This window comes from Sipha flava, unplaced genomic scaffold, assembly GCF_003268045.1.
Source record: "Sipha flava isolate LNK unplaced genomic scaffold, YSA_version1 163_pilon_pilon, whole genome shotgun sequence".
NCBI classification, from domain to species: domain Eukaryota; kingdom Metazoa; phylum Arthropoda; class Insecta; order Hemiptera; family Aphididae; genus Sipha; species Sipha flava.
In genome coordinates, this window is record NW_020271821.1 from 373,567 (window position 1) to 398,172 (window position 24,606).

A 24,606-nucleotide genomic window follows, 5' to 3' on the forward strand; every position below is an offset into this window, starting at 1 on the left:
ACATCCCGGAATATCAGGCATTAACATTCAAACGATACACCGGGCCCAATGATTTTTTGAATTAAAGAATGATTCAGTTTCCGAATCTTGCCACAACGATAGGGATTTTGCAGAGTATTTGCTCTCCTTCAATGATTCTCCCGCGAGAAGTTCTAGGTATTTTGCAAATTTAATCGTGATCAAGCGCGAGTAAATCCTATTGCTCGATGTGAACAAGATATTTATACTCGTATATATTATATAGCCGTGGGTCACGTATACATGGTGGAAAAGAAGAGTTTTCGAGTTTGGCTCAGAAAAAAATAATAATAAAAAAAACATAGAGGCCCGCAGGGGCGAAAAGAGCAGTACACAAAGAAAAAAGAAAAAGAAATCCTTGTACAGAACTTCCCTACTCCTGTGTAAAAGTTCACTGTATGTGTGTGTCTGTGTGAATGGTTGATAATTTATATCAGTGCAATATCGTCACGCGTGATCTTCGTGTATTAAATACGAAATTACCAAAAAATAATAAGCATCCACAGTTCTCTACTCTTTCACTGCTCTCCCTGTTCTCTTTTCAGAATATTCTTATTCGTCCATCTTTGTTTCCCTCGGTTACCGAACAACCGATGTCAGTTTTCTGCTTAACTCCCGTTCCATCCGATCATACTCTCTATTATCTTCTACATCCTTGCTTCCCAAACTAAACAGTAATTTTCAATTCTTGCCAGGGCGCAGAAGGGCTTACTCCGTACACCTCTCAAACTCCTTAATCTATTATTCATCACCATGCTGTAAACAGATTGTTAATAAATACATATTAATAAAAAAAAAAAACTGCCAGAATGGCGAGTGCAACACGTTTTCGCACAATGTGTTCGCTCGAATTCATATTTCGCACGCCAAAGACCGACTTCCGGTTTTTCGACTGCATGGCGAATGATTTTTTTTTTACCCCTACGCAAGTATAGCAAAATAGTTTTTCAAAGTTTCGACAAGTTTTTTTCCATCTCGCATCGTGTTGTCATTATCGCTGTACATTACGTGCGCGGATATATGAGTGCGTGAACCGCGAACGGACGGAATGATTACTTCTTCTCCCGCACGGAAAAATTATCAGCACACGTAATATATATCTAGTTCTAAAAGGATACGGTGGCGACAGTTGAGAAACAACCTTAAACGAATGGAATTCGACAAAATCTAATTTGTATACAGTGTGTTCGAAATAAGAATTATACACACATGCATGGGTGTAATGTCGTACCCACGGGAGTTTTCGGGACTCACGAAGCCGAATGAAAAAGTGGGTTCATTGTAGGTCGAATATAAATGATAATCATACACGACCGTAATTTTTCATGTTGACGAAAAAATAAATAAAAGACCGACCGTCCGCCCGGGAGTTATTTTACTATTTCAGTTCAATTTAGAAACTAATCAATTGTAACAACCGTATCATAAAGAGTTGAAGTTAAAATAAAGTTTATGTTGTGTACATAAGTGCATGATAAATAAACTTGTGGGTACACGGCATATCTTTCTAAGACGGGGCATACAATTCGGCCAGATCCTTCTAAGACGTAGCATGTAATTCGGACATATCCCTCTAAAATGTGACATGCGTTCCGGAAGAAACATCCTCTAAGAGATGTCATGCGATTTTTTTTTTTTTTTTGGCATGCAACTCGGATGCAGCCCAGTTTTCATAGAGAAACAGATTTTACCCTAAATATTAACAAATAAAACTAAGAAAATAATTAAATATGACAATAATATATCTACTCAATGATCTTACAAAGTACATAGACAATTATAATTAATTAGTGAATAGTTTTAAAATTTCAATAGACGTGTATATCAGATACACGAATTCTTAAGTAATTACACGTGCACCCGGATTTTAATTACACCTGTAATTTATTACACGGGTATTAAATGAATACTATTAATACGTTCAAGAACGGGTACACGGAATCCGTGTACACGTATATTTTAATACCCGGTCGAAATCGCAAACTCTAATATGCACCTACAGCGTACGTATATCTGTTGATTACGAGATTAAAATAATGAAATAAAAAGCTGTTGCGAATGTCGCATAAAGATATTTATGATGCTGAATATAATATTATACGTAGGTACGAAATGAAAACTCAATAAGTATTCCAAGCAAAATCCATAATAATCGACTTCAAAACCAACGACGTATGTCGCGCAGAGTATGTTTAACAGATCTTATAACCGTGGTAACTTCATTTTGGCCATGTGCATTATGCTGAAAAATAAATGGGTCAACCCTTATGAGTCGTTTAATCGAATAACGAATACCCCAGACACGGGAAAAATTTCAGTAGACATCAATTTTAATACGAGTTATTCGAAGCTGGCCACTGCAAGGAATGTCTAAATATTATAATATTGAATTATGCCTCATAGCACACAAATTTGACGTATCGCTAAAATATTTCTAAATAATTCTGACGATGAATTCGTTTCATGCATGACGAGTTAAATTGTTACTGATATTATGAAAAATATCAATCTATTAAAGTTTTCGAACAAAAATAATTCTCCGTGTATTGTACAAACTATATTTTAAAGCAAATAGAGAAAAATAATTAGGTATTAATCATACTTCGTTTTAATTGTTATGGTAATTTTATAATTAGGTACCTCTATTGTTTAACGAAAATAAGAAATATTTGCAAAATAAAATTTTTCGAATACGCATTATTGCTGGTATAATTTAAATGAACCGTTGTTGAAACTTCAGACGTTTCACCTTCGAAAGTAATCCTTTTTCGTCTAATCACAACTTGATATTGAATTTTCGTATCAATGGTGGATCGTTAAATACTATTAATTTCACGGAATATCGCGTTAAGTCGCGTTGAAGTAGCGAAAGTTCTGTTTGATGTATTAGTTATTTCGGAAACATGATATTCAATAGTGAACAGTCTAATATTACTAAATTCATACGCTTGCTTATGTGTACTTATGACGACGAGCTTCGCTACTGGCCCAATTTGCGTAAAGTAAAACTGCAAAATTAATCACTATGTTAAATATTACTCTTTACATTCGATTGTGGCATTAATAAGTATTTTTTGTGATATAATATATTCTATTATAACTATTATTATTCAACGTTGTTTTTACAGATTACTAAAATTCTGCTCGAATCCGATTCATTGACACCGCGGTGGTCAGTATATTGTAAATGTTAATACACTGTGCTTGGTGCTTGGACATAGTTCATAACTCGAGTTTATGATTTTTTTCGGTTATTCTTCCACACAGTAACTATGTAAAAGTTTCTGGATACTTACGACACATCAAAATTATATTATGTCGTTAAAAGTCTAACGTCACACAGACTGCGATCATATAAAATACATACAACTATCGTATAACTGCAATAAAGTACTACATAATTATTATTATTATACTCGTACAGTATATGCATAGTTATTATGCTTTATTCGGTGAAAAAACAAACGCAAAATTGTTGCAAATAATTTATTCACTTTTGCGTACATAGATCATAACGTTAAAACATCTTAATTTTCCGATCATCATTTTCAAGATTGTTAATGTACTTTGGAGCGTTGCGAAATACAGTCTATTGATTATTTAGTGATTATACGCGTCGTCAGTCAATATTAACTTCAAAATATTAATAAAGAATATATATTATATATATTGGTCGACTGAGAGCGGACTGAAATGTTTCAGTTACAATAAATCATTAAATTAAACAAATTGAGATTTTACAAAAATTGGTAAATCATATTATTTATTGAACGCATAAAAATATCGCATTTTATTATTTTTAAAATATATTTAACTAAGCGCAATTATTTTTAAAATTTAATTACGAGAAAAAACTTAAAATAAACTAATACATTAGCATTTAAACTGTAATAAAACATGATTTATTATTTATTATAATTATAATAGCATTAAAGTTTTTTTCTCTAAAACAAACTTTCGCTAGTAATCATTATTAGTTTGTATTGCTAAATAAAAGAAAATAAAATATATAAATGTTTTACTACTGTCATAAAAACTTACTTTAGATGTATTTATGCAAATACATTTTTGTTTAAACGTTAGTCTTTGCTGATGGTGTATTAATGCAATGAATACTAATAAATATTATTTCAATTTTAGGTTTAAAATATGAATTTTTACAATGTTATATTTTTGATAATATTAGATATGTAAATATTTCACTATTTACACATTTATAACATAACAATGCATACTAATAGTGAATTAAATGAGAATTTCGGGTTTTAGAGAGATTTCAAATGAAAAAATCCTGTTTTCAGAATTTAAAATCCGAAATTCAGGCTTTTATGCACCGAGTTATTATAAAATATGCACTTAAAAACATGCTCCTTATCAAAACGTCTAAATATACAATTTTAAATGATAAAACATGTACAAATATGTTTTTCAACATTCATTTTTTCTGCTTTAAATCACTTAGGTAATACTTTATTAAAGTAATAATTAAAACTATTTAAAATTACTCATTCATTTTACTTCTATTGATAGAAGAAATAACAAATAATATAAATATGTTGAAAATAACTATGTTTTACCGTTAATAAATACAAAATCACTTTTTTATTAAAAAAAAAAAAAAAAAACATGAAAAATGTATTAAAATTGTATTGATCTAGTCACGAGAAATCTGAGGATTTAAAATCAGCTGGTCTTCTTCAGTCCAGTATTCCGGATTTACATTTAATTATTATGATTACGTTGTTCCGAGATTTCATCACTAAATGCAATGCGCGACAGAAACGTAGTAATTCTAGTACATCAGAATATTTTGTTTCTCAGTCTTCTGCAGTGATCCGACAAACAATCCTCTGGGTGCACACAAAAACGCTTATCAATATGCGATAGTATGGAAATTTACGGTTACCATTGGTTTCGGAACGACTGCGGAGTACGGAATAATTTGAAGAAATGTGAGAATTCCGTGAACCCCCGAACTTTTCGTTATCCGCCGATCCCGTTGAGTTAGAATCTCTGTGGATTAAGATGAACATGATCGACTGAGACGGAGCCAGATAAAGAATACGGTTGTCAAACTCTTCGATCCCATTACGCACAGTGTTCCATCATTAATACATTCTAAATTACAATTACAATACTGTATTATACGCTTGGTCACGATTCAACATTTTTTTTACTTTAAATTAACGAATTTAAAGTTTAATTAAAAAAAAAAATAATAATAATAACAATAATGTAACACGAACCCCACATCACCTTGTATTATACTCATAATATTTTAATATTTCACCGAAACGTGTACAATATAGCTCTATAGGATTCAGCGACGTGTATCGTATCGTTTCGTGCACCGGATGCGGAAGAAAGGCGCGGTATCACGGTGCATGTGTACCTATATATTATTATTTCACGTGTTATGCATGTAATTATTTATAAGCCCGTGTCCGTATCACGTGGAAATGCATTATGGTCCAGGGCTCGAATTTTATGATGGCATTTCATGGAAAGGGAAAATGACTACAAAATATTTGCAACAGTCGAGTAGAGCAAAATAAAAACGGCTATTTTATGGGTGAACCGATGAGAATGGATATCTAGCTGTTATTATGTAGTTTAAAAATTTTTTGTTTGCATTTAACATACAATCGTCAACAATTATTGTTTAAGTTATTATATTTTTGTAGCACCTTAAATGTTAACAACTTATAGGATAATAAGGTTGAATAAGAACCACTTATTTATATTCTTAAAATAGGGGCTCAACGCAACCACGTTAATATGAAAAATTATAATAGTTCATTTCCTGAATTAAAATAAAATTATGTTATTCTTATCATAATCTTGAAATATTGTTGATGTAATAAAATAGAATTAGGCACAACCCCTATAGTTTAAAAATTTTTGCATTCAAGATCAAAATGGAACGAATATTAATATTTGAAAAATTTAAATTAGTGTTTTAACCGATCTCGTACACGAACACGGTGAAAAAATATATAACAAATAGTTATTGAAAATCACTGCAGTATTAAGGTTTTTTTAGGGGCCCGTTGTAAATTATTTGCTGAAGGTCCAATCATGAGCCAGACGGACATTGCCTTTATTGAATTTATCGACTATACGTACGATACCAAATTATGAGATAAACAAAAATAGTTTTACTAATGAATAAAATAGTACTGTAGTTTTTTTATTATTTTATTTATTAGCTTCCAATAATAAACTGATTACTGTTACTACTACATACGCTGTAGTTATTTCGGCGTGCAAACGAAAACACGTGCATGGTACGCGCAGTTAGCAAACCGTGATTGAACCCAGTTTCCGAAAATCCGGAAATCAAATCGCTCGTCGAATTCTGAACGAATACATCACCGAATGGTATTACTATTTAGATAGGGTAAAATGGACGCGATTTGTTCGGAAAAAATTACTTTGAAAATCGTTTCACGGGCGTCTTCGTCCGAATAGAGTAAAAACGCGCGACGTGAAGACAAAAAAAAAAAAGAAAGCCGAATGCTTGAACACAGTGTTGTAGTTACGGGAGGGGGTAGTAGGGGGCTTCAACTCCATCAAATTTTTTTTTTTTAATGATATTTAATTATTATTTATTAATACTTACGCACTATAGTAAAATGATATTTTCATTTTACCATGATTAGAGGTATATATTGAAAATTGAGTAACAAAATAATTTTCATTAAATACGGGACATAATAATAATACAGTTTTAAATATAATATTATCATATGGGACCTCGTATTAAGATATACTAATAATATTAATAATTGAATCTTAAACATCCCCCCCCCCCCATCGGAAAAAAATTGTATCCGCACCACTGCTTGAACACGGTTTATGATTCGTTCGAGCATGCATTCGGTTATGCATGATTATGGTTTAACACGTGGCATTTGGGCCGGGAGGTGTTGCAGGAAATGTGTGCGGTGCTGCCGGAGGACAAACAGGGTCCGGTGCTGGACGACATCCGGAAGATCAGCAAGGAGAGACGACGCCGGCACCGGGGCACGACAAGGATCGTGGCGTCCGCGGTCCGCCGGTCACCGGACGATGGGTTGATGGGCGTGTACAGATCGACGTCCGAGCTGTCCATGGACGGCGGCCAGCCGACGACCGACCGGTTTGCGGCCGGCCCGGTGGACGGCACCGGCAGTCTGATGGCCACGGTGCGGGCGGCCAGGCGCAAGCAGTCCATGTCGGCCTCGGTGGTGTACAACCCGGCGTTCTACGACGCGCCTGTCGCGTACGCGGCCACAGACAACCCGGCCGGCCAACCGTATCTGTGCATGACGCCCGAGAACGGGTTCAGCTTGCACGGTCGGCCACCGCGACACCACCGACGGTCGGAACCCACCACGCAGCTGTGACGTTCGGGAACGTCCGTGGTCCTGCAACGCTCGAAACAACGCAGTAAGTCAGTTCGGCGTTTTAAAATTTTACGCCGAGTGTAACATCATTTTTTTCAAATAATGCTTTATTTTTGATTTTATCGACCGATAAATGGAATAGTTAAATTTAAAAAAAAAATAATGTCGTTTTAAAATACCATATATTTGTACGTTGATGTGAGTTTTAATTATTTGCACGAATGTGAATGCGAATATAAATGTATTGATTTTGTAAACAAGGAGTGACGGATGGAAATTTGTTTTATTTGTGCTGCCGGAAATTAAGAATCGGAATTAATTATAATTATTTAAAGTAATGTTCCGAACACAATTTAAAATATATTAATAGCCAAACGTTTCTAAATCTAGATTCGTGTACAGAAGTGAAAAATTAACTCCAAGACAAATTATATTGATGAACCCATTCAATGTACTTACGATTTAACATCAACGAAATAGGTTGAATTTACAGTTTAACCTTTGATAAAAATTATACCGTGTACACATAATTAGGATTTAACCATACTAACTGCATAATATTCTTCGCTTTGAAGAAATTATTTTGTAAAAACAGTAAAATAATTATTATCTACGAATCCTCTAAAGTCTAGCGAAAATCAACAAAAATGTTAGTAAAATATGCAGGTATGTTAGTACAAAATCATATGTATTTCAATTATAGATAGGAAAAAATCGTAAATGTTATTATTTATAATGTCCGATATCCAAACGAAACATTTTTTTTTTTTTATATATTTTTTTTTACCTCTCTAACAGAGGTCTCTATTTCACCCGTAGTTAAATTGATGGATCTACATGAATTTACAACTCACATGTGCAATAACGTGAATTTCGTTATTAAATCATGCGTTTAATATTACATTTGAAATTTTATTATTATCGGTTCGTAAAAATATCCACGTCGCTGTCGTGTGAGTAGTATTTACATTCATCCACTCATCCCGTTGTTTTACAATGATACTCTTCATGAAACGTTTATTTTTAGAATATTAGTTATAAATACATTTGATTTTTGTTCTGAGCACTCGTGAAGTAAATATCCGTGATTTGCTAATTAATTACACGTGAATTATTATTATGGATTCACGGATTTTTAAATTTAAGTACACGCGATCACGTGAATCTAATTCACGTTCAAATTCGAGAGCTCTCATTTCTACCTACGACGTTTAAAAGTACGTATAGCAGTTGCGGTATACAATTGTGTACATTATACATTATAAACATTTCCGATGCGGTGCAACGAGGTGGTTGCTCATTTGTGTTATTATCGCGTCTCTGTCTGTAGTCCATACACAACCGGCAGAGTTTAATCAATGCAAAATTAATCGAAATTATAATTAATACCGGGTAACGAGTGAATTCGTAATAATGTCCTGGTTGCGGGTGTTCTCGGAAGCTACTTGGACTCAACGGTGGGTTTAATATTTCATTGGATTTCACGTATCATATAAAACGAATTACACGAGCGGCCGTCTCTGAACTGGGGTCAGGGATCTCGAATTCGGCGTAACTCGCTGCAGCCAGCGATAATGAGGTACGGGCAGTGCGGCGAGCTCTTTATGCTTTCCGGTCGTTCAAAACAATTATTATCGAATTTAACGTTTACGGTAATACCGCACAGGTACGATCTACAGTAGTTAACGAGGTCACCGTTTTTTTTTTCCTTCGCTTAAATGAACAATCAAAATATATTGATAGCTATGTGATAAAAATATTTAATAGTTAGTAGTTTAAGTAGTATTCAATTGCATAACATGATTTCAATAATTATTCACACCAGCACAAAATGCGATTTCACGCGCATCAGCGTTATTCCGATTTAACGTTCCTAACAAAATATTATTTTACTGGCAATGGGTTTCTTTTAAGCTTTTGGCGTGAAAACGCATTTCACGTATCATAGAATAATATTATGTGTTATATTATGTACCTACCATACTACACACGTGTAAGTTTATACAACAAAATCGGATTTTTCTTTGAACTGTCTACGTAAAATATATAAATATTATATTTTATAACAAGGAAAATATTATTTCCGGATTCTCGTTACCTTTTTTTAAGGATACAAAATACAGCCATCGATATAATTTCAAAATAAATAATATTGTGACATTGGCTTTTTATTTCAAACGAAACCTGTGAAAACAGCTCTTGGGATTACAATTATATACGTTTTTTCTTCTGTTTATTTCTATTTTTTTTTTTTTTTTAGCAGAATGTCCATAAACACTTATTAGAGTTAAAATGAGTATACCAAAAGTTTCAAAAAACAGCCATTCTATATAGATCAAAAATTTATCGCAATTGGTGTAGTAAGAATGTCATTATCGGAAAAGTTTTCTAAAATATGTCAAAAATCTACCAAAAAAGCAGTGCAATTTATAACGTATCAATTTTTAAAGAAATCGATATGAGCATTATTGTTTTATAACAAAGTACTGATTAAACTATGTTATTCTTTTATCTTAGTATTTTGGAGAATCTTATATGTTACAAAATTGTCCATTTTTAGTATTAATAATAAATATTTTAAAACCTATTAAACTATAATTTCCAATTTTAATTTTAATGTCCTTTTTTTTTTTTTTAAATTTTATTATGGTTTTGGGAATACATTTGATGATGAAGCCGTTCTATATTATATAATATGCGGTGATATATTTATTAGTCAATTTTTGACGTTTTTATATTATTTATATTTTAATGCGCTTTTCAAAAATAAATATTCGTAATTATATCTGAGCTCTAAAATCTTAAAAAACATCGTTAAACATACATAATTATGTATTTTAAACTAAGTCAGGCTCCATTTATAATCGTTTTCGGATGCTGCAATACGATTTATTATTGAATTCAAATCTTTTATAATAATACGAGTATTACTTATCCTGGATCGTGTGTCAAGATTATTGAATCTGAACGAGTGCACAACATCTAATTCTAGTTTTCATATTATCTGAAACCTTATTTCTATTTTTTTCGATCTTCGAACAGTAAAACGATGGTTTATCCTATACCTCACAATGTATCTAAATATCAACTTTAATAAAATTAATTATAAATATTTGATTAAAAAATACATCAAGTGATCGATTAAACGAGTATATGCTCACAAATCATTACATAGGAACATTCAATATTCATGATCAACCGTTATTTTCCATATTTATTCAGATTTTGAATTTCATAGGAGATGAATATTAAATTACTTAGTAATATGCTTTTCTTCTTCTTCTGCCGTATTTTATTTCGTTCTTATAATTTATCTGCCTTAAATATTTCCATTCTATTTTATCATTAAATTATGAGATAGATATAAATTATGTATCTTAGTATATGCATAGTCATTACTTTAAAACTCCGGATAAACGTAAAAAATAAAAATAAAAATATTAAATGGGAAATAAAATGTCTACTAATCGTAATAAATTAAGATTTAAAATTAAATTAATTTAATAAAAATTTGATTGATGATTCTGATGTATAAATAGTATTACGAGCTGAAAGTATACAGAAAGCGAATAAGATTTTTTTAAAGCTACTCGTTTGCACATAATTTCACCAACAATCGTTTTTTCATTTTCGTTGTCGACGATTTTAACAACGATCAGTTAATTAATTAAAATATTTTATTTAAACGAAGATGCGTCAGCGAAGTACGAAACATCAAAACATGTCTCGGCCATGCTGATATGTACTTATATATATATATAAAGAAATAATTTAAATAATAATATCGTTCAGACTACTCGACAAGATGGAAATTAATTCCAGCATAAATCGCAGACATTTTACCTTTCTACCTCTTATACATTTATCACCAGTCCAGTATACTGCACTAAAGTGTAAGCACGTTATAAACGTTAAATTGAATATGTATTTGTGGAGTTTTAAGATAATTTGAAACAATATGTCAATCTTCTCACTATACATAGTTTAACATTATTATTATTATTATTACTATTATTTGTAAATTTAATTGGTATGTAGAAATAAGTAAATTTGCCAGTGTGATGTGTTGGCAGCTTGTGTGTTTTAATCATATTTAATATATATAAGAAATTTCCAATTACGCTTAATTATAACATATTCGAATAGACTATGGAATTCTGAATCGACGAATTTACTCGTATGTTATCATACTTTTATTTTACAATATTGTCCGTGTACACATAGAAACTCATTCATAATATCGCTATCAACTCAAAACAGTTCAGATAACAAAACAAGTGGATTATATATCGGTAATAATTGTCTGTGTAAGAGAAAGGGAAGTATAATCGTCAGCTATTAATTTGAAATCGAAATAAAAATTAATATGAAAATTAAATAGATCAACAGTCGTGATGATGTTATTAAATTTCATAAATTGTTTTGCACACAATTATGGTTTTTGGCATATATCGGAGACCTCCCACCCTCTAAAAAATATACAAATGTGATGATGAAATATTGTTTTTTAAAAATCGATAAATCCGAATGAAAATATTCAAACCATGGCTCCTTCGATGTTTTGGAATGTTCGTCAACCTCGGGAGCAGCTAATAATTTTTTGATTCCAGACTTCTTTGTATAAAATAAACCATATCCATGGTTAGGACAGGACGAATATAATATACGTTCATGACTGACGGGCTATAATATTTAAGTGCAACGTAAAAAATAGCCATTGCGACCGAAAGAGTGGCGTTGAATAAACGCGTTTCAAAGGTATATCCATCTATTATTTTATTTATTTATCACGTGGTAAAAAATCAAATGCTTTCTCGCAGACTGCTGAAAGAGAAAGAACGAAGATGAGCGAACGAGGCCTCTCGAACGAAATCGGTGCATTAGAATAATATATTCTACACAACAGACGCACATAAAAATACTTATCAATATTGGTAAAACGAAAAAACATTGCAAATCACTTCATATTTATACTTATCGACTCGTCAAAGTTAAATTGTTTATTATAATCTCACGTATACACACTTACATATATCTATACGTATATATTTATATTAACGTTAAAGTGTGTATACCTGGTAAATATTTCATGCCATTTATTAATAAAAATTTTAGCATATAGCAGAATTTCAAAAACAGTTCAATAAATATCTCTGAGACGATAAAATAATAAAATAAAATTGAGAAAACTACGGTATTCACGTTTATGTATATATTTACTTATTTATTTACAAGCGCAGCAGCAAAACGACACTTATCTAAAACCCAAAGGGACGTGCACTTAAAAAAAAAAAATAAATAAATAAATAATAATGAAACCCAAGTTTACATAAATTCTCGAACTATTCGTGTAATAATATGTATCGATAAAACCGTAAAAACCGCCTCCATGACAGTAAAATAGCAAGAGCAGTATGAGTAGCTATAATACCTTCGTCTAATGCGCCTTAACGTCGTGGTGAACGATAAAGTCAATAGACCGATAAATTAGTTTGACGTATAAACGTTTTCGGGGTTCGACCGGGGCGCGATTTAGAAAGGATAATCCCTGCACAGCTATATGTAATATATATGTATTTTTATGTATATAAATATTATATATATGTCATTAACTTATTTATATTTTTCGTCATAACGTTGTTAAATTTTGCTAGTGGTGCAAGTAACCCACGATGAGTATCGCTTCGTAAAAGTCCTGTAACAACAATATTATACAGTCTTTGGAGCGAATTATTTTGCTCTTCGCCTTCGGTTGTATGTTATGATAGTGCCTAGCGCGTCAAATTTAATATGCGATTGAAAAATAAACTAACTTGTTTGTAGTCTGATTCGATATAACCAAACGAAACGGTCTTAGAAACACGTAGATTATTATTCTACAATACGTAATGAATTGTATCAGCTATTTTATTTGATAAAGACTCTGAAGTTTTTTAAAGTTTTCAATTAATGCAAACGTCACTATTTTAAATCAACCACTATTTAAAATGGCTAAATACTCTCATGTTACTACGCATAACTGCGCACAGAGGAGACGATTCAAAGTGATTGTCCAAGGACATTTGAAACCTTATCAATATCCAAAAGAAAAATATATTTTGCTTTTGCTGCTTTTAAGGCTTTTAATGGAATGCGATAGTGTTTCGGTGGATCAAGTGGAGGGGATAAACAGTCTCTGACGAGCTTACTCGTGGGAGCTGTGGCTGCTGAATAGTGTATTATCAACATACTTGGTCGATAAAAATCTGGGCGAAAGATAGTAAACTAAAATTGCACGTAGATCTAATGGCTTTTTTGCAACACACTTTTTTCTTCTTTTCTTTAATGTTTTTGTAACAAAACGTTGTTGATATTTTAAAACTCAAACTATACATAACATAATATGACCCAATATGACTATACACCGCCCTCCCTTTATGCATGCAGTAGTGGACGGAACAATTGCAGTTGTGTGCGACAGATAACATACAATAATAATAAAAATGATTTCACATTAGTAGCCGTTTTCATGCGTTTTTATATAGTTGTTTTTTTCCTTAAATACCGTTCTTAAATGCGCGTTTACGGAAATCATTGAGCATTTACATATGCTGCAACGTATACAATCACTCCCAATTTCGTGTCGTAATAGATCATAATGATGTTAATATTTGTGAATATTCGTTTAAAAATAAACATTTCACGGATGAGCACGTGGTCATTGGCCAGGAGCAGGACTACTGATCACGATTATATAGATCAGGGTGGTCCAACTTTTTGTGGTTCACGGGCCAATTTATACTTTCTTAATCATACTGGCGGCCGCCAGAAGAAAATAAATTATATTTTATTTTATAATTCTATATTATGCGCACATTATTACATTACAGATTGTTACTCATAATTAAAATTGATTAGAATTTAGAATTAGTTAATTAATTAATGCGATGATTGACATTGTTTTTTATTAGCCATATTAGGTTACCTGGATAGGATTAGTTTAGAGAAATATTTAATGCTCGCGATTGTGAATAGAATTCACGCCGTCTATCGCGTCTTATCACGGAAACTCCCGCCGTATTCCTACCTTTTACAGCATAAACGCCATAAACTATAAATATAAAATGTAAAATTTATACGATCATGTCACGATTTCATTAAAATATTATTGTGACTTTAATTTTTAGTTAATAAAATAAATAATTAATGTAATTGTGGTGGGGGGCAAAAAAAATACATCGAGGGCCGCGGGTTAGACTACCCTGATATAAATCATTACGATGTCGATGTGTCTGCGAGCTGTTGTAATTCGGGACGATTCGAGTTTTTAAACAATGAATTGGTCATACTCGCAAGAAAATCATTCATCATTCGAAAATAATTACACTTAATAATAAAATATCCGCATGTTAATTATAATAGATCTCATATGGGTCACCTGAATTCCGTATACGTGAAATCGAACGATTGTATGCTAAAACCCATCAGGTGCCGTTTGAAGTCTTTTCTGATTATATCTTTTTTGTCCGCAGGAGTAAATAAATAAAAGTTATTGTGATTTGTGGGCCACATTGATTTATATTTTTTTGGCCTAAAAATGTTAAGTGTCCGTACATTGTATCCAACCACGATAATACGTCTATTTTCAAAGTATTGATTTTCATACATAACTCCAACGGGTTTACTGACTGTTTGTTAACTTCATTGGCCGTGGCTGGAGTGTACGCATTTATGATTAGTCAACAGGCACTCTAGTGGAATAAGAACACCAATTTAGAACACGTGGTGTTCTAAATGTGGTCATATCTGCAAACAACCGTGGTATGTTGCTTTATCATTTACGCATCCTTGGTGCTCCGTGAATGTCATTGAAATTAAAATGTATTAATTTACAACTAAAGTTACAATTTAAAAATCGTTTAAAGTTTCTGTCTTGGTGTACCAAACATGATTCCAAACTTTTAATAATTTTAAATAATTTTGATATGGCAGCGATTATTTAATCTTCTCTGGAATTATTACTTGCCAGTCGTATTTTGTTTTTTAAATCTTGGACATTAATATGTGGGTCTTCATACCCAATTGTTCAATGGGTTCGATTCTGGAGATCTTGCAGGCCTTGGAATTATCCCATGGTTACCAATCCATCGGTTAGCAAAAATTTTATTTAAATACTGTCGATAATTAATGGCATTGCGTGCTGGTGTACCATCTTGTTGTCAATACATATTTTCTCACGTGGCTAGTGTAACATTTTCTAATAGAAATGGCAATTTATTTGTAAGAAAATCTAGGTATCTTTTACTTATAAAAAGTAAATGTCCCGTCAAGAAAATAAGGATCTAAAAATGTTCCATTGATGAACTAACCCTCATCACACATTTATACCCCAGACTGACTGAAAGTTAGTTTCTTGGTACCAATGTGGAATTATATTGCCTCAATATTTGTGGTTTTTTTTTTATTTATTATACCAAAATTTGTAAATTTAAACTCATCAGTCCAAAAATGTCACTTGATTTTTCTCTATGTCTAATCAATCTTCAAACAGATATTATTTCAATTTTCAAGTATCAAGTCGAACAAAATTAAAAGTTTTTCAAACCAGATTGCTCGTAAATGTGAATCTTCAATATACAATAGATGTCGCTTATTAAGAACTTGAATAATTGACACAATCGCGTTATTGAAACAAAATGTCTAAGAACGGATCGGCCGTATATTAAAATATTGTAGGTAAATCAATCGGATTATTGAAACAACACATCAGTTATTTGAAACGATAATGGTCGAGGTTGTCGAAAAATTCCGATTATTTGGCGATAACCAATGCATTGTAATTACAATGTACTTTATCTTATGTCGTTACGATCAAAATCAGTGGAGAAATTTTGGAAGAAGTATACGTAGACTGAGTCAATGTGGACTCACTCCTCGGTGTTGCAGAGGTTCCAACAGAAGAAAAGATCTGTAATACGGTTATGAATTCTCAAACAATTTAACACGATGTCACTGACGATGAAGAAGAACAAAGCGAGGCATCCTCATGAAGTAAAGAAATTGTAGAAGTTCTAAGTGTTCTCAGGAGAGAAGTCTTGCACTGTGCGGAAAAAAAAAGGCTTTAGGCAACATTATTCTTATGAAACCATGATCACCAAGTTACTCGACGCAAAACAACAGACAACGATAAACGCATATTTTACTTAGCATATATATTGTTTTATTTTGCAGTAGATAGTTATTTGCGAACTACACATTTATTTCATAATAAAAAAAACCAATTGTTTTTTAAAAGCAATAAGTTAATTTAAACATTTCACTTTGGTCCAAAAGTGTTCCCAATAAACGACTTCTATTGTGTTACACAGTTGCTCATTTTGTAAAAAGAAAAAAACTATTTTACAAAAATTATTTAATAAAAAAAACTCTTTTCAAATATGTTAAAAATTGTGTTACATACCATTACATTTTAAAGAAATGTATTGTATTACATACATGCGTGTACCACCTGAGTCAAAAATTTGAGATTTATCTAAAATTGTGTATTTTTGTACTCCCTTTAATTCACCGAAAACCCCATTTCAATACAAAGTCATCCAACCCTGAAATATTTAGCGGTACTTCTTAACCTGTTCACACTGACACTGATCGCAATGCTGATTGCAATTTTTCAAAACATTTTTACTGTCAGTTACTTTTCCAAGGCTGTAGAAATTGGCGCGTGCGCATGCGTAGCGTTTTAAATCGCTTTTATCACGAAGAAATAAAATATAATTCACTCTTTGTTTTATTTTTATTTATTTTGTTTTATCACAATATTTGTTTGCACCAAGACTAGCGTTGCAAATTAAGTTACACTCGCCATGCGTACCCTTATAATAGCATGTAAGAGGTACATAGTATAGCGAACGGACATTGAAAATAGGCGCGAGCGCTCGCGCACGATGATCGGCAGTGCAAATCAAACTTTGAGATAAAACTCAAATCATAGGAATCGTATTCGAGTAACCAAATGAAGTGGAAAATGTAAAATCCAGTGGTGTCATTTCAATTCTTTCTAGAGTAGAACAGTCAGCATGCTTTTATTATTCTGCTGACTCAAAGTAAGTTTTACCTAAACTGTCATGCGAGTCATGAGAGTAAGGTATTTGTGTAAAATGAAAAAAAAACTTGCGTTAAAGCTACAATAGTTTATAAATTATTGAACGTTCGAAAACATTTTACCAATGTGCTAACGAACGTATGGGAGTGAGACTTCAAGCCAGTTCAAAATTATAACGATTTTTTCTTTGTACATAGACACCCGTATAGCACATGTGTTTGGTAACAGTGGTGTATTTGACAATTTTTTTAAAGTCGATTATGTCATTATGTTATGTACAAATATTATCATCTAATTTTTAGCTATATCACAGGCAACTATACAAAAAATGTCATCAATTGATTAAAAAAAGAAATTGCATACAAAGTGAATCGATCTTTTCATTCCGATTTAAATCGTTTCAAAAGGGACAAATGTAAGCTGGGCCCGCGATTACATTATTGGTGGTAAATTCGACCCCGAAAATGCTAGGTAAAAAATTAGGGCCGGACCCGTTTCGCCCGGGCACCCGTTTCACCCAAAGTAGTTTAGAGCATTTTAAAATTAAGTTGGCAATGATTATAATATTTTAATATTTTAATATTTGAGATCATTTAGCGTTATCCAAAAAACATCACAAGGAGGAGATATTCTTTGTTTTCCAAAAATGTTTGGAAATAACCAAAAGTATATAACGTAGCAGAACACGAACGTTTTATACAACGCCAAGGAATCTCACATGTATTTACATTATTTGAACCAAAATTGTATTTATAATTATTAAACATTACCACATTTTTGTCTCTTTTAGTTTTTAAAAACATAGCCATTTTAGTAAAATGCGTGTTATGTTTACACGTCGACGTCGCGTATACACACTGACCACGATCAAAGATAATCTTTGTTGTCTATTACTTTTATAAGCTATAAGTAGGTACCTATTTTATACAAGATAAGATAAGTTACGGTGATGATGCAGTGCGCTGATAAATTCATTTTTTCGGTGTGCTTTCGGTATGCGCTTTATAGGTTTTGCTCGATCTCAATTCGATAACGACTGAATTTCTTATGTTATTTGCTATCGATTTTATATATTATTATTTATAAACGATATTTCTTTTCTTTCCAATCTCAATTACCTGTAATTTTATTACTAAAGGATTTATAATAGTCGTCTTTTAGAGATCAGAAACTTTAGCGCCTTTCTTCTTGACGTTCGCATATAATATTTTACTGAACTATTGCCAACTTAATTTTAAATTGATTTAAACTACTTTGGCGGAAATGGGAATTATAAAAAAACACAATTTGGGCAAAACGGGTACCTGGGCGAAACGGGTACCCGAGCGAAACGGGCTACGCCCATAAATTAGGTAGATTGTAAACTCGGCCCGGAAATTTCAGGAAATAAAAAAAGGTTGGTTGTAATCTCGGCTCGATAATATTTGCAGATTATTTAATCAATACTTACATAGGAGAAGATGCTATGTTTCCATCTGATATGTGGGCCTGTGCATCGGTTGATACGTGTTTACCAACTAATGCATGTGAATCATTTCATGCGCATTTTAATTCAAGTTTCAATTCCACTCACCCCAATATATATACCGTCATTGCAAAATTAAAAGAACTACAAACAGAAACGTACATTAAAATCAATAGCCTAGATGCACCATTTCAATTTCAAAATACAAAAATAAAAAAAAAAGAGAACTCTTAGAAAAAACATTTATAAAATATGAAAATTAGATAATATCAGTGAGTGAATACGTTAAACACATGGCTTTTTACTTAAAAAAATAGATTTATATATTATTACGATACAATTTTTCACTTATATTTTTACTCAACAGTTTTACTTGTACCTAGTTTTTGATTTTTTACATTTAGAATTTTACATAAATACATTTTACATTAATTATATAACGAATTTCATACTATGAATAATAATATGACAATGAAAATAATTTTTGGAGGATAATAAGAATCACCTCCTCGTGGTGTCCTCTAGGTAATGCTAAATTGTTTTCAAAAATATTATAAGAAAATTATATGTACATTTTTATCTGGGCCGAGTTTACACCTAAATTATTTTTACCTGAAAAAAAAAAAAGGGCCGAGTTTACAATCGCCCTTCAAAAGATTGGTTCACTTTCAAGAATCACCCATCACTAGTATGTACATATGTGTACATTTTCAAAATGAAAATCTTACGAAGTAAAAATAAAAGTTTAATTTCCTCATAAATGACCATTATGCGATTCTTTCTAAAAACACCCGTTTATCTAAGCATGCAGTCCGCGTGCATTCTACAGGAAATAATAAATAAATGATGTGAGCAAAACGGTTGATTTAAATTGATTTATTTTCGAGTTGGAAATCACTAAAACGAGCGATGAACATATTATTATACGATATTTTGTGTAGGCTTGATCGTTATTAACTACTAGATGACATTAGGTCATAAATCTTTTTAACCGATTACATCCAAACGATATGGCAATAATAAACACACGTTTAATGTTATTATTACATTGCGATAATATTTATTTTTTATAGCTTTTATTCAAAATATATAATAGCTTGATAATTGTGATTTTTGTGAAAATACAGCGATTAAAATTTTTTTTTTGTTGCATGACAATTGGTGGGATATTTTACAAAGAATTAAAATAATTTATCGTGGAAACCTTCGTTAAGAATGAAATTAATGACGAGTAAGATGATGGAAGAAGAACGAAAATTGAGAAGAATGATTAAAAGAATAACCAAGAAAAAAGAGTTTGCAGAATAATGAGTCGCAGAAAAAAAAGAGGACATGAGAAAATAATGTGATTTAAGTCGCTTAAGACTTCGTGCGTTTGGAGAGTACTAAGGCGAGAAGAATTGAATTATTGGAGAAATAAATGATTAGGAAAAAAATTATGATCAAGGTGAAGTCGAGAAAAGAAGATAATTGTGAATCGCAGAACTAAGGAAAAATATTAAATTATTACCATGCGATAATATTGGAGCGTTCAAAATGTTCCCAAACACCTAATATCGTATAAAACTACGAGAAAACGAAAAACGTTTCCTACGTATACAACGAAGATCGTTTCGCGGTCGAATATTTTTCCCTATCGATATCCAATGAAATAACGATTGTAAGTAGATCTCCTCAGACGGGAAAAGGTTAATTTTTCCTTACGGGTGTTTTTTAATGTACTCGTATATACTAATGACATTATGAAAAAAAAAAAAAAAAATGTATAGGTTGAAACGAGGCAAGATGTTATTTATATAATCGAAGAGTACGCAAAATCGATTGCAATATGTATGTAAACTATGCTATTTAGCTGGACGAAAATAAAATACACGTATACATTGTATTATACGGTCAAATCGTAAAACAATACGACGTACCCTGGTGGAAAAAAATATTTATTGACTTAACGTACGCTACGTGCGAAGAATTCTCATTATTTAATAATTCTGACGTTCTTATTTCGTTTTAATATCAGAATGAATTTCAATATAACTGTATCTGTATATAAAATAGACATTTTGAAACAAAATTTATTAAGGTACTAATACTATTGTTTTTCATTTGTTTCAGAGTAATGATTTTGCTTCGTTTGTCGAAAGAAGAGTTGTATATAATAATAATGTACTTGCACATAACCGTCTGATTTGAAAAAAGTTTTGAACATAAATAGTAGTTGTAAAATATTTATGGACAATCACCATCAGAGATCACCTATAATAGTTTTTAGTCGGAAAATATTAATATTTCCTTTTTTTTTTTTCAATTATTTAATTATTTTTTATTCATATATGCACAACCATTCGATTGAGGACGAAATACGATAAAAAGTCATGCACAACACTGTAATACAAAGGACGAATTTAATTTATGATTTGTTTAATGGTATATTTTAACTGCATACAGCGATAATAATATGGTAAACTAATAAGCTATACAGTGAGCTAAACCGAAAATCGAAGAATCTACTTAAGGGGATTGCAAGCCATTTTCTTTTTTTTTCTATTACACGCGTAACATAAGAATTTAGACGTTTTCTATTTTTAACGTACTGATCGATCTATCAAGACAATAAAGATTTTGAAAACTGATTTGAATTCGACGTAAAGTCTTCTTTAGATTGACTTTCTCACATTTTTTAAATTTTATTCTTAACATACCCAAAAATTTATTTTTGTTAATTTTTATGTTTTCAATTTGTTTAATCTTATTTTGTGAAATGTTGGGATACAAAATCAAAAAAAGGGGAAAGTCGATTTAAAGAAGACTTTGTGATGCATTCAAATCAGTTTTCAAGAACTTTATCACCTATATAATATATCGATCGGTACGTTGGAAATAGAAAAGGTATAAATCCTTATATTGCGCGAGTGATTGTAAAGGAAAGAAAATCATGGCTTACAATCCTCTTAAAACCCATCACAACAGTCGTATAATACGCCATATGAAGCTTTTAACATAAATTACTTAATAATTTTAATAATATTAATCTATTATATTGCACACGATATATTATTCCTGATTATGTTCAAATATCAGCTGTCATTGCATACGTTATCGTATTTTTATATGTATATATATTGTTTTAGTTAAAAAATGTTTTGTATGATTTATGACTCGTCATAATAATTAAGATTTATATTAATTTAAAAAACACACTCTTCGCTTGTGTGGATTTTAAACGTAAGACAATTTTTCGCAAGTACTGCGTTTACTTATAATAATATAATTAATTCCAAATCCAAATTATATAAATACATACATTCATGCATTGTAAGATTATAAACAATTTTTAATCAAGAACTGATGGCTTTTAAAATAAATGAACACCCGTTACGGTACGATTAAAAGCAAAAAATTCTTTTCCATTTTAATAATAGTGTATAATAAAATGGCCTTTTTATTTTATATCTAGATTAGGTGTAAAATATTAATTTTTTTTTAATGTTCTTCAAATTATACTTTTGCGGCATTAGTTTGATGATAATTAACATTTTAGATCATTCATATAATATATATTTATTATGATGGAAAAAATATGATCTACTACTTACCACCCGCTGTGCAAAGAACTCTTACAAATATTCCAGTAATACATACATTTAAGTTTCTTAGTAACATTATAATGTTATATTTTAATATAATTATTGAAAGGTTTTTAAAACATAAATGCTTGAATATTATTTAAACGGTCAATAAACAATTCCATATATGTGTATAAATACGTTGTAAAATACATTTAAAAGCTTACATCATGATGAAAATATTATTCATGTTTTAGTAAAACAATAATTTACCAAATATTTCAATTTTAGATAATTATAAAATAATATATAAAGATATATAATATATAATATGGACTTGATCAAATTGCTACACTGACTAGCGCGTTCTCGCGTAAATTATTTAAGATTTTAGGGTAATTCGTATTTATTTTGTTCACTTATTCACTTGTTCATTTCAACAACGGCATTTTCTTTTTAAAGACTTATAGTTTAATACATTTTAATTTTATAAATTTTTGATTCTTTCGAATTATATGTGTTTTACTTTCCAATACCTTCTACTAATACCATCTTTGATTTTTAACTTCAACTATGCAAAATACCTTAAAAAATGTAGGACTTGGTAATTTAATTAATTTAAAATTAATATTTAGATATATCTATAGACAAATTAGTTTTTTTTTCACCTAAATTGGAACATGTAAAACATGAAAAAACTGCTATTTATTTATTTTATACTGTCAACTTGGGTGACTGAAACACTTCATTTTTGTTATTTTTTTATTTTTTTTTTTTTTATTGAATAACGCCCGTAAGAAAATTAGTATACATAAGATTTCATATTTTATCACAACATATAATGAAAATGACTTAACTAATATTACAAATATTATATTATAATAAAACGCTTTATAAATTATATATGAGTACCTACTACAGATATAAGTTTTACAGTAATTTTTAATAGTATTATTTACATAAAATTAGAGTAATACTCGTAAGTAAAGTTACAATTCTCTGGTCAAAATTTATCTTTAAATTTATTCTATTTTAAATATAAATTATGGATGTTTACTTTAAATATTTGTGTAAGCTTAAATACAATTATTTAAAATCATGTAAAATTACACTACGTTATATAATTACAATAAAACGGGGTAGGACATACTATATAAATAATTATTATGACGGAGATGTTCCTAAAAAACTTTGGAAAAGTATAACTAGAACATAAAATTTAAAACTATTATTTTGAAATCCGAATAAACATCTTAAGAATATTTTTTGAAGCACGTTACTGTCATGTTCCCGAAAAACTAAGTAATATAATAGTTTTTATAGTTCTATAATGGTTTATGCTTTGTTACAAACAAAATAGCATATTGCATTTAAGGAATGGTTTTAGACCTCCAATAGAATTTACTTAGAAACGTTTCAGAGTTTCCTCGAAGCGTTATTTTTACATGACTGTAATATTCTTTGCACGGTGTACACACTTACTGATAACATCACTTGACAGTTAAATATTATACGAAAATTTATTAATTCAATCGATCTTATTGTATACTAGAATTTGATAAATATATGATATGTATGCTATAATATAGTTAGAATTCGATCATTTAATAGAATAAAAGTATTTGTATTTATAGGATGTTATGATACTTAGGGAAATACAAATTTTAACCGATTTTGACCTATGATTAATTAAATAACACAACAAATGTATTAAATATATAATCCTTAAGCACCACATGTTTTTCTTATTTATGTTTAATCACTCAAATATTTGATTATTATATTTTTTCGTTTGTTCAAATTTAATTGATTCAATAACATTTAATATTTTTGTTTTTACAATGGTTACAAATAAATTTACTATAAATTAATATATTTTACATTTATACTGTTCATATAAATACTAGTTATCAATATAATATACTACATGTACGATAAATAATTAAATTTAAAATTTGTTTTGTCTGTACATATTTACACGATTTTAAAATTTTATATAATTTATATATTCAATCATTTTATTTCTGATTGAAATGACTCGTTGAATAATTAAATAAATTATTATTACAACTGTAGTTTATCTGCGAGATA

The 24,606-nt window shown here is 30.5% G+C and overlaps 1 protein-coding gene across 1 annotated transcript in view; it reads left to right on the forward strand.

Annotated features, from left to right (window-relative positions):
- LOC112679494 overlaps positions 1-22,643 on the forward strand; it is a 41,838-nt gene extending 19,195 nt beyond the window's left edge. The window contains exons 10-11 of the mRNA XM_025549319.1: positions 6,945-7,449; positions 21,065-22,643. Of these exons, the coding sequence (XP_025405104.1) occupies positions 6,945-7,406 (462 nt within the window). The 3' untranslated portion in view covers positions 7,407-7,449; positions 21,065-22,643. The remainder of the gene's footprint in view (positions 1-6,944; positions 7,450-21,064) is intronic.
- The last annotated feature ends 1,963 nt before the right edge of the window (positions 22,644-24,606 follow it).